We start from the raw sequence: 12,404 nt of genomic DNA on the forward strand, positions 1-12,404 counted from the left end.
CATATGCCAGAGGGGTGTGGCCAAAAAAAGTTAAGAAAATATTTTACAAAATACTGAATTTCAACAATATAGAAAAGTAGGAGAAACAAGTGATTTCCCCACGAACCCCCGGGGTCTCAGTTCAGGAAACCTTGACCTTTTCCTGACAGAGGGCCAGCTTGTTATCCTGTGGAAGGAGCTCTCAGAGTAGGTGTCCTGACCTCTAGGAGGAGCTGGTTAACTTTGCCAAAATGGCATTATCTCCTCAGGTCCTATACAGACCCTGTTTGACTGGGGGTAATCCTCCAGATAGACCAAAGCTTATTTTCCCAAAGTACCATGAAACACTCTTTATAGATGATGCCTGCAAAGCAGAGCAGGGGCTTTCCTGACGGCTCTGCAGGCACAGAAGCCGCCTGCAGCACAGAAGATGCAGGAGACACAGGTTCGATCCCTGGGTCAGAAGGTTCCCTGGAAGAAGGCATGGCAGCCCACTCCAGTACTGCCAAGCAAATCCCATGGACAGAGGAGCCTGGTGGCCTCCAGTCCAGGGGGTCACAAAGAGACGTGACTGAACACTCACAGCACAAAGCAGAATGGATTGGGCACGTGAGCAAAACCTTGATATAAGATACACGTCTGCGAGGCCCTGCTTTGGGCGTCCGTGGTCAGAGGTCCAGCTGAACTGCCAAAGGCGAGTCTTACAAAACCAGGGAGGTTTCCTGTGAGGCCTGCCTCTCAGGGTAGCTTCGTTTCGCAGTGGCGGCAGGATGAGGGGTAAGGCTTCCCGGAGAGAGAACGAGCAGTAACAGACCCCTCTCCCCCTCCCAGCGTGTTCTACGTCTTCTATGAGCAGTACCTGACCATGATTGACGACACTGTCTTCAACCTCGGCGTGTCCCTGGGCGCCATCTTCCTGGTGGCCGTGGGCCTCCTGGGCTGTGAGCTGTGGGCCGCGGGCGTCATGTGCGCCACCATCGCCATGATCCTCGTCAACATGTTTGGCGTCATGTGGCTGTGGGGCATCAGCCTGAATGCGGTTTCTCTGGTCAACCTGGTCATGGTGAGTCCTGGGGGAACGCTCAGCCCTCACTCCCGTGCCACCGATGTGCCTTGTTTCTTGGGGTGAAAGGTCAAGGTCAGCTCTTGCTTTTGGTGCACATGGGCAGTTGGACATGGTCACGTAACGATGACAGTGTGACCTCACGGTCTGGCTGAAGTATTCTGCCTGTATTATTCTGAAGGGTGAGTTGTCGAAGTATGTAGCCTGATGACAGCAAGATATTCCATTTCCACTTGGAAAAATTGGCCCTGCTGGATGGAATTTTCTGACCAGGACTTTTTGCCTCTCATGTAGTTGCCAGTTGCTTTTTAAGTGTTAAATATATGCGTATTTGAGTATGAACAGAAGTATGAACAGAAGCTAGACCCAGTGCATGTGCCCTTCAGATAGAAGAACATGCTTCAGGGGGAGTGGCAGTGAGGAGCCCCTGCTAAAGAGATGACAGCGAGCTGCCTGGGTCGGGGCTTTGAGGACCTTGAGAGGTTTCAGCCGCTTCACCCAGAGAAGGCCGATCTGCGGGAGGAATCTGGAGATTCCATGGGCTTCCCGGGATAGCTGATGTGGGTGCCACGGGGGCTTTGTCTTACAAGTAGAAGGGGTTCTGCTTGGTGCTCCTTGATGCCCCCCAGGGTGCCTTGGTAACCACAGATCCTGGGAAGGGGTAGCTGCCTTTACCAGCTTTAACCGGAGCAGAGCAGCCCTCATGGGAACACTTTATTTCAGAGCTGCGGCATCTCCGTGGAGTTCTGTAGCCACATCACGAGGGCGTTCACGGTGAGCACGAAGGGCAGCCGCGTGGAGCGGGCAGAGGAGGCACTCTCCCACATGGGCAGCTCTGTAAGTACCGCCAAGCGGGCCACCCGGGCAGCGACTTCACCGTGAAGGGCCCAGTCGGGCAACTGAGAGCTTCTCAGGAGAAGGAACTTCACCATTCAAAATTCTGAAAACAGAATTTGTTATCTCTGATTTCGCGGCAGTACCTCAGGATTACAAGTTTTCAGGCAGTTCAGGAAACTTGAATAGAGCTGTATCTCGCATAGAGCTGTAGCCTGGAATTCTTTAGGACTGTTCCCTTTGGTGACTCCTTTGCACAGTCTGGCTGAAGCAGGAAAACATGTTTGATGTGAGAGCCATTGAAAGCCCAGGCCCAGCCATGCGTGTTGGAAAGCAGGCGAGCTGCCGCAGTTGGAGCCCAGTGTGGTTTGTGGGTCAGGTTCTCAGGCTGAACCAGGATACGGGGCTGGACTGTGAACCAGTTCCTTTCCCACCATAGAAAATACTGTTACAGATGAACAATGAGAAGTGTGCAATGGCATTGCCTAGAAACATAATGTACATACCTTAATTTAAAACTAATGCTCTTGGAAAAATGGTGCTGATAGCCTTGCTATGGGGGTATATGCAAAATACACAGCTTTTATCCTTATTGCACCTTTTTTTTTTCAGATTCACAAGCAGCATTTAAACAATTTAGGCAGAGCCAAATGCTGCTTATCAGTAATTCCAAAAGCTGGGGTTCAGTCCCCCATTACTTTGGACCTTGGTGTTTAAGAAATCCCTTTAAGAGGAAGTGTTCAATTATGGTCGGTTGATACAAGTGGTTTCTGAGCCTATCTCTCTTCTCTTAGGTATTCAGTGGAATCACACTAACGAAATTTGGAGGCATTATCGTGTTGGCCTTTGCCAAATCTCAAATTTTCCAGATATTTTACTTCAGGATGTATTTAGCTATGGTCTTACTGGGAGCCACTCATGGACTAATATTCCTCCCTGTCTTACTCAGTTATATAGGTAAGAGCTTTTTGTTTTTAACCTGGTGGGATGAAGGAAGCCTGATAGAAGGGCGGGTACCTTGAAGCTTTCTTTTGAAGTATTTGAACGTACTTATACCAGTGGTCATTTGATAAATATTTATTCTAAGAGAAAAACTCTGATCCTGAGGCTTCATGGCTAAACCACTTCATTAGAAAACCGGGGCCTGACGTGGTCAGCACTGGGAGTGAGCTTGCATGTCAGAGGCCCAGGGCTCCTCCCCGCTGAGAAGGACCTGAGTTTGGCCACAGCCCGCGGTGCCCGCAGCAGCCTTCATTTCCATTCACTTTAAAGAACACGCTGCTCTGCGGTTTGTCTCTAATTTGGAGTTCTCCTTAGGAGCGTGTTTTACCTCTGTGGCAACCTCAGCTTCTATAAATGACCCGTGGTTGACAGAACAGTACTAATTTGCTTGATTTATAGCTTCGTGATTGAGAAAATGAGGGTTTTTCCCCCCCTTAAATCTCTGGGGGACAGGAAGTTCTGAAACCATCTTCTTTTCTCAAGAGATGATTCATAAGTTATTTTATCCCTCACAGGACCGTCAATAAATAAAGCCAAAAGTCTGACCACGCAGCAGCGATATAGAGGTACAGAGCGAGAACAGCTCCTCAACTTCTAGCTGCCCCCTCACGGACTTGAGACTGTGTCTGCGGGTCAGTTGGTTTACCACTGGACAGCAACCGCGTCGTCAAGGCTCGGTTGAACCCTGGACGTGAGCAAGCATCAGGCTACTTAACAGCAGTCGCTTTGGCTGGAGCGCTTTTAAACTCAGGAATGCAGACTCTGACTGGAGGCAGTATTACTGAACCTGAAGGCAGCCCCAGGGCGCTGGAGCACCTTTCGGTTCCCCAGGAATGAGGCCTGTTTCTCGGGCAGCCAGAAAGGGGGCGCTAGGGAGCCTGCGATCTGCTCACTGACACTTCCTAAAGGCCAATCAATGCAATGTTTCTCCTTTTTCAGGAGTAAGCCATCACACAAGTTCTACACCTTATTTTTAGTAACATTTGAGGATGTGGTAGATACATACTTTATTACAACATTTTGTAGGTTAAAGAGCTTTATTAATGCAATAAATTAACTTTGTACACATTTTATATATATATATATATATATATAAAACTAGCAAGTGACCTCAGAATGTTGTAGGCCTCATTAGAGCTTGGTCTCCAAAAACTTGTTTGAAAAAAGCGACATGTTCCTCACAGTGTTCTCCTGTAAAGGAAAATGCAGATTTAATCCGTTAAGACGAGGCACAAAAGCAGGAAAACAAGGGAATGCTTTGCGGCTCCTAGATGTGGATACTGGGTTTTAACTTATTTTTCTCTCATAAAATACTTTGTTTTCCTAAGCTTCTGAGTCATCCTTTCTGTTCACACAGCTCATGCCATCACAGGACTGGCTGGTGCCTTGACAACCCCCAGCAACCCCGCTGTCTGCCCAGAGAGACTGTAGAGACGCGGGGAGATCTGTAAACAATGGAAGCCCTGAAGGAGTCACAGCTTCCCCCATCCTGAGGAAAAGGGTGCTTTAGATTTCATAACTTTGGAGATTAGAGTGATTGGCCAATGCATCCTGCCTAAAAATGAACCATTAACAAGCCTCAGGCCACTGACAGCCCTCTATAGCCATTTCTGGTCTTGTTCCTGATTCTTCAGAAAGGGCCATTCCAGGCCCAGATGTCAGACAGCTGTGCCCAGATGACACTGTCTCCACTCCATCACTCCGGGCAAGTTCTAGAGCAGAACCCCAACTCCATCAGCACCCTGAATCCACTCTCACTACAGTGAACAGTCTAAGGCTTATGCGGGCTGGTACAGAATTTTCTTCTTTAAGAATTAGCCCAAGAGTTCTCCAAACCAAAAGCCTTCTTGCCCCACCCCAGCCACCAGTGATCTGGTACTGAATGTGGGTGCCCCACATCTTCTTTGCAGCTGTATTCTCACCTGGTGTGAAACTAGGGTTCCCTCGCAGACGCTGGTTGCGCTGTTCAAAAAACCGGAATGTCATGTAGAAAAGCATGTGGTCTTCAGTCTGCTTTGCAGCATCTAGAAACTTCCGCGCACAGATGTTATCATGGCCACCAATGCCCCGGATGAACCTTAAGGCAGCTAACACTTGGTGTTTGGAAAGGAGAACTTCTACTATTTCATCATTTGCTGTGGAAAGTCGCTAGAAACAAGGTAGAAAGCTGGGTCAGTGCAAGCAGTAGGAACAGCCTTCTGTGTGATTTGAAACTTGACTGTATCAGTTACCTTCAGCATATCCAGAGACAGCTGATGGGCAGGAGGATAAAAACTTTCTAGGGAAAGCAGCAGACAAGCCTGAAAGATACACACGTTCAGATTGGATTCAACATATGTTGGAACATCAAAGTATTTTTTATACTTGTTTTTATTTGACTATGCCAGGTCTTAAGTTACAACATGCCAGCTCTTCCTTGTGGCAAGCAGGGTCTGGTTACTCCACCAGGGATCGAACCTGGGCCCCCTGCATTAGGAATGTGAAGGCTTAGCCACTGGATCCCCAGGGAAGTCCTGCCGGCCAGCACTCACCAAAGGCTTGGAGTCGCTGAGGACGTGGTACTGCAGGAACTGGTGCAGCGTGGAGAAGAGGCTGTGCTGGACGAGTGTCCTGATGACCAGCTCGTGTAGGTAATGCTGAGGCACAGACAGGCATGCCACTCAGCTACAGACCAGAGGTGCCGTGTGCCGAGGCCCGCGGTTGCTCTACATGAGCTCCCATCACTAAGAGGAGGGGGTCTATGAGCAGGTGAAAGAAGCCAACCCTCATCTGACACTGATCATCCCACTGAAGAACACGGGGTCCTGTGAGGGGGTGACTCACTCTGAGCCAGGTGTGCAGACCCTTGTGGGATATTGAGAGCCACCTCAGTTGACACAGTGATGCTGCTTTTACTCTAATGATTCCCTGTCCCTGGAACGTGGGCCCACAGAGGTACCTGTACTGTGATCTGAAACTGGTTCAGGGAGCGGATGTACTCCATGAGCACGGCGATCACAAATTTGTGCGGCGTCTCCTGCACAGAGGAGAATGGTTAGACACACACGTGACTCCTTGTTCATCTGCCTCCTGGCTTCTGGGGTTCCACTAGGCTGTGCTGTGCTGGACTTGGTCACTTCAGTCATGTCCAACTCTGTGTGACCCCATGGATGGTAGTCCACAGGCTTCTCTGTCCATGGGATTCTCCAGCCAAGAATACTGGAGTGGGTTGCCATGCCCTCCTCCAGGGGATCTTCCTGACCCAGGGATCAAACTCACATCTCTGACATCTCCTGCACTGGCAGGCGGGTTCTTTACCACTAAGCCACCCTCCAGACTCTCCCAGGTCTGTAATCATATTTAAGCTTGAGTATTAGGGGCCAAACGATGAGCGTTCATTCAGTCCTCACTGCAAGAGAGCTCTGATGTTACTCTGATCACATCCTGAGTTCTTTCTCCTCAATTCCCTTCAAGTACGATCACTGCCTTGGGAATCCTAAGCCCAAAGGGGGCTGGCGAGCCTCCCCTACCTTCTTCTCCGTGAACACCGACAGAACATGGGTGTACATGTCCGACTGGTCGAACATGGCCTGGGTGCGCACCGGCCTCCTGAGCAGCGGGCCACTCCGGCTCTGCCCCGCCTCCATGGCCTGCACACAAACCACAGACAGGATCTCAGTCGTCTTCTGGGTAACGGCATGTTTGCAGTCAGTCCAAAAAGACCAAATTCCTAGATGTTGTGAGCCTGGGCGTGAGCAGAGTGTAGCACGTGGAAAAACTGCAGTAGAGCTGGAGAAGATGTTTAGCAGGGCAGAGCTGATCATCCTGAAAACACATGGATGTGTTTTCGATGGAACTAAAAAGCCTAAGACGTAGTTTTATTGAGAATTATTTTTTTAAGCTCTTAAAATAACTCCCTAATATTGTCAATTGCAAACAATCTGGCATTTGTTGTCTAATTAAAACGGCTACTCTTTCTTTGTTTTATGAAGCCCAGATCCTACACTGGGTGAAAAATATCTTACAATGAGTATCGATAGAATTTTTTTTTTTTTTGGCTGAGCAGTAAGGCTTGTGGGATCTTAGACCAGACACTGAACCCGGGTCCTCGGTGCTGAGAACACAGTGTTAACCACTGGGTTGCCAGAGAATTCCCTCAGTAGCTTTTTGAATAGTAAGCAAGGCTCCCCGAATATCACTGAGCAAGAAAGCCCTGTGAGATCTTGGCGACTTCACCTCACTTTGTAATGCTGACTCTGCGAGGGGGCACCTGTGAACCTGCATTGGCAGAAGCCCGACATGCTCCAGTGGTGGTGTTGGTAGACCACACTCTTGACTCCCACAGGTTTACAAAGTCGGAGCACTGCAGCATCGGGGCTCACAGAGACTGCCCTCCGAGATCAGACCTGCTGCCGCCTCTGCCCGGAACACCAGTGCCAAGAACAGGACCACTCCAGAAGGGCTTGGGCTGAGGACAGGGCCACACAAGGCTGCACACTGCGCCTCAGCCCTGTTATCCCTGAGAAGCTAAAGGGAAGGGGTTCTGGGGGGTTGTTATTGTTTAAAACCACTGGCAGGGGTGGTCCTAGGATGGCGAAGGAATAGGACGGGGAGATCACTTTCTCCCCCACAAATTCATCAAAAGAACATTTCAACGCTGAGTAAATTCCACAATACAACTGCTGAATGCCGGCAGAGGACATTAGGCACCCAGAAAAGCACTCGTTGTCTTGGAAAACAGGTAGGAAAAAATACAAAAGACAAAGACAAAAGAGGGAGGGAGCTCCGTCCTGGGAATGGAGTCTTAAAAAGAAGTTTCCAAACACCAGGAAACACTCACTGCTGAGTCTGTGGCGAGCCTTGGAAACAGAGGGCAACATAACAGGGAGGATAAATAAATAATTAAAACCCACAGATGATGAGCCCAACGGTAACTCCCCCAGGGGAGAAGCAGCACAGATGCCTGCATCTGCCACTAGCAAGTGGGGGCTGGGCAGGGAGGTGCAGGCTCCATTGCATTTTAAGGATTGGGCCGAATGCCCCGAGTGTAACCAGAGCGAACTAACTTGGGCTACCAAACCAGACTGTGGGATAGCTACCACGCAAAAAGCTCTAACGTAAGACTCCACCAGGACAGAACAGAATTAGCCAGCTACAGACCTTCCCCCTCTGGTGACAGGCAGCCAGAGCCAGAAGGGCCAGAAGGGAGCAATAGCAGCCCCAGAGAGACATTATCTACCAGACTGCAAACAGGCTTCTTTGCTAACTAAGACTTCTTCGGGTTCTGGACAGTCATCATCTGCCTGAGAAGGGGCGCCAGTTGTACACATCAGAAAACTGAGCAGCAGTGACGGGAGAGGCGATAAGTCACAGCGACCACGGTCACCAAACACCTGAGCTACTCAGACCTGGGAAGGGCACAAAACGCAGGCCCAACTGAGTCTGCGCCTCTGAGGACTACCCGAGTGCCTAAGCCTGAGCGGCTTAGACCTGGGAGGTGCGTGCAGCCCAGGGCCGGTCTCAGATGCTTCCCGTCAGAGCAACCTAGAGCCTGAGCTGTGTGCGCCGCCAGCAGGGGCAGGCCCCAGTGTGGCTGAGACACTGTGAGCACTCGCCAGTGTCATTTGTTTGCAGCGTCCCTCCCTCCCCACAGGGCGACTGAACAAGTAAGCCTAAAAAAAGTGTCCACCACCACACACCTTGTGTCAGGGTGGAAATCGGACACTGAAGAGACCAGCAAACAGAAGAAGCTAAAACAGAGGGAACTGCCTTGGAAGTGACAGGTGCAATACATTAAAACCCTGTCGTTAGTACCGACTACATAGGAAGAGGCCTATAGATCTTGAGAAATGTAAGCTGGACCAAGGAACTACCCAAAAATGAACTGACCCCACTCTGCCCGCAACAACACCAGAAAAAGTCCTAGATATATCTTTACTATTTTTATGATCATCTTTTTTTTTTCTGGTTGTTTTTTCTACTTTTCTTATTTTTTTTAAACAGTTTTTAATTTTTAAGTCCTCTATTTCTCCTTAAATTTTCATATTTATAACCTACGATTACTTTAAAAAAAAGACCCTATTTTTAAAGCAAACTGCATATTTTTTTTTCAATAATTCTTGTGGCTTTTTTCCTTCTTTTCTTTAATATTGTATTTTTGAAAATCCAACCTCTAGATTTTTAATCTTTGCTTTTTGGTATTTGTTATCAACTTTGTACCTTCAAAATCCCAATCTTCAGTACCCATTTTTACATGAGAGTGAGATTACTGGCTTGACTGCTCTGTCTCCTCCTTTGGACTCTCCTTTATCTCCACCATGTCGCCTCTGTCTCCTCCCTCCCCCTTCTCTTCTCTACCCAACTCTGTGAATCTCTGTGTGTTCCAGATGGTGGAGAACACTTAGAGAACTGATTACTTGCTGAATCTGTCACTCTCCTTTTCATTCCCCTCTTTTATCCTCCTGGCCACCTCTGTCTACTTCCTCCCTCTCCTCTTCTCTGTATAACTCCGTGAACATCTCTGAGCGGTCCAGACTGTGGAGCGCCCACAAGGAAGTGATTACTGGCTAGCTTCCTCTCTCTTCTTTTGATTCCACCTCATCGCATTCGGGTCACCTCTAACTCCCCCCTCCCTCTTCTCATCTCCATGTAGCTCTGTGAACCTCTCTGGGTGTCCCTCAATGTGGAGAAACTTGTCATCTTTAACCTAGATGTTTTATCAACGGTGTGGTATAGAAGGAGATGTTTTGAGACTACTGTAAAATTAAAACTGAAAACCAGAAGCGGGAGGCTTAAGTCCAATTCCTGAGAACATCAGACAACTCCTGACTCCAGGGAACATTAATTGATAGAAGCCCATCAGACACCTCCATACCTACACTGAAACCAAGCAGCACCCAAGGGCCAACAAGCTCCAGAGCAAGACATACCACGCAAATTCTCCAGCAACACAGGAACACAGCCCTGAGCTTCAATATACAGGCAGCTCAAAGTTACTCCAAAACCATTGACATCTCATAACACATTACTGGACACTTCATTGCACTCCAGAGAGAAGAAATCCAGCTCCACCCACCAGAACACTGACACAAGCTTCCCTAACCAAGAAACCTTAACAAGCCACTGATACAACCCCACCCACAGCAAGGAAACTCCATAATAAAGAGAACTCCACAAACTGCCAGAATTCAGAAAGGCCACCCCAAACGCAGCAATATAAACAAGATGAAGAGACAGAGGAATATCCAGCAGGTAAAGAAGCAGGATAAATGCTCACCAAACCAAACAAAAGAGAAGGAGATGGAGAATCTACCTGATAAAGAATTCCGAATAATGATAGTGAAAATGATCCAAAATCTTGAAAACAAAATGAATTCACAGATAAATAGCCGGGAGACAAGGATTGAGAAGATGCAAGGTTTAACAAGGACCTAGAAGAAATTAAAAAGAGTCAATATATAATGAATAATGCTATAAATGAGATCAGAAACACTCTGGAGGCAACAAATAGTAGAATAACGGAGGCAGAAGATAGGATTAGTGACATAGAAGATAGAATGGTAGAAATAAATGGATCACAGAGGAAAAAATAAAAATGAATTAAAAGAAATGAGGACAATCTCAGAGACCTCCAGGACAATATGAAATGCTCCAACAATTGAATCATAGGAGTCCCAGAAGAAGAAGACAAAAAGAAAGACCATGAGAAAATCCTTGAGGAGATAATAGTTGAAAACTTTCCTAAAATGGGGAAGGAAATAATCACCCAAGTCCAAGAAACCCAGAGAGTCCCAAACAGGATAAACCCAAGGTAAAACACCCCAAGACACATATTAATCAAATTAACAAATATCAAACACAAAGAACAACTATCAAAAGCAGCAAGGGAAGAACAACAAATAACACACAAGGGGATTCCCATCAGGATAACAGCTGATCTTTCGATAGAAACTCTTTAGGCCAGGAGGGAATGGCAAGACATACTGAAAGTGATAAAGAAAATAACCTACAGCCCAGATTACTGTACCCAGCAAGGATCTCATTCAAATATGAAGGAGAAATCAAAAGCTTTACAGACAAGCAAAAGCTGACAGAATTCAGCACCATCAAACCAGCTCTGCAACAAATGCTAAAGGGTATTCTCTAGACAGGAAACACAAAAAGGGTTAATAAACCCAAACCCAAAACAATAAACTAAATGGCAACGGGATCATCCTTATCAGTAATTACCTTAAATGTAAATGGGTTGAATGCCCCAATCAAAAGACAAAGACTGGCTGAATGGATACAAAAACAAGACTCCTATAGATGTTGTCTACAAGAGACCCACCTCAAAACAAGGGACACATACAGACTGAAAGTGAAAGGCTGGAAAAAGATATTCCACGCAAATAGAGACCAAAAGAAAGCAGGAGTAGCAGTAGTCATATCAGATAAAATAGACTTTAAAACAAAGGCTGTGAAAAGAGACAAAGAAGGACACTACATAGTGATCAAAGGATCAATGCAAGAGGAAGATATAACAATTATAAATATATATGCACCCAAGATAGGAGCACTGCAATATGTAAGACAAATGCTAACAAGTATCAAAGGGGAAATGAACAATAACACAATAATAGTGGGAGACTTTAATACCCCACTCACACCTATGGATAGATCAACTAAACAGAAAATTAACAAGGAAACACAAACTTTAAATGATACAATAGCCCAGTTAGACCTAATTGATCTCTATAGGACATTTCACCCCAAAACCATGAATTTCACCTTTTTCTCATGTGCTCACGGAACCTTCTCCAGGATAGATCACATCCTGGGCCAGAAATCTAGCCTTGATAAAATTTAAAAAATGGAAATCATTCCAAGCATCTTTTCTGACCATAATGCAGTAAGATTAGATCTCAATTACAGGAGAAAAAAATTTAAAATTCCAACATATGAAGGCTGAACAACACGCTCCTCAGTAACCAACAAATCACAGAAGAAATCAAAAGAGAAATCAAAATATGCATAGAAATGAATGAAAATTAAAGCATAACAACCCAATACCTGTGGGACACTATAAAAGCAGTGCTAAGGGGAAAGTTCATAACAATACAGGCATACCTCAAGAAACAAGAAAAAGGTCAAATAAATAACCTAACTCTACACCTAAAGAAACTAGAAAAGGAAGAAATGAAGAACCCCAGGGTTAGTAGAAAGAAAGAAATCTTAAAAATCAGGGCAGAAATAAATGCAAGAGAAACAAAAGAGACCATAGCAAAAATCAACAAAGCCAAAAGCTGGTTCTTTGAAAGGATAAATAAAATTGACAAACCATTAGCCAGACTCATCAAAAAACAAAGGGAGAAAAATCAAATCAATAAAATTAGAAATGAAAATGGAGAGATCACAACAGACAACACAGAAATACAAAGGATCATAAGAGACTACTCTCAGCAATTATATGCCAATAAAATGGACAACGCAGAAGAAATGGACAAATTCTTAGAAAAGCACAACTTTCCAAAACTAAACCAGGAAGAAATAGAAAATCTTAACAGAC

The 12,404-nt window shown here is 46.3% G+C and overlaps 2 protein-coding genes across 2 annotated transcripts in view; one reads left to right on the top strand and one right to left on the bottom strand.

Moving 5' to 3' along the window:
* The window catches only part of NPC1 (NPC intracellular cholesterol transporter 1), a 44,066-nt gene extending 39,861 nt beyond the window's left edge, over positions 1-4,205 (top strand). The window contains exons 22-25 of the mRNA XM_069569238.1: positions 811-1,042; positions 1,766-1,879; positions 2,671-2,833; positions 3,394-4,205. Coding sequence (XP_069425339.1) covers positions 811-1,042; positions 1,766-1,879; positions 2,671-2,833; positions 3,394-3,476 — 592 coding nt within the window. The 3' untranslated portion in view covers positions 3,477-4,205. The remainder of the gene's footprint in view (positions 1-810; positions 1,043-1,765; positions 1,880-2,670; positions 2,834-3,393) is intronic.
* Positions 4,206-4,518: 313 nt separating this feature from the next.
* The window catches only part of LOC138428337 (regulator of MON1-CCZ1 complex-like), a 38,485-nt gene continuing 30,599 nt past the window's right edge, over positions 4,519-12,404 (bottom strand). The window contains 5 exon segments of the mRNA XM_069568993.1: positions 4,519-5,026; positions 5,110-5,178; positions 5,410-5,514; positions 5,817-5,894; positions 6,388-6,507. Coding sequence (XP_069425094.1) covers positions 4,613-5,026; positions 5,110-5,178; positions 5,410-5,514; positions 5,817-5,894; positions 6,388-6,507 — 786 coding nt within the window. The 3' untranslated portion in view covers positions 4,519-4,612.

Source organism: Ovis canadensis, chromosome 23 (genome assembly GCF_042477335.2).
Source record: "Ovis canadensis isolate MfBH-ARS-UI-01 breed Bighorn chromosome 23, ARS-UI_OviCan_v2, whole genome shotgun sequence".
Classification (NCBI taxonomy): Eukaryota; Metazoa; Chordata; class Mammalia; order Artiodactyla; family Bovidae; genus Ovis; species Ovis canadensis.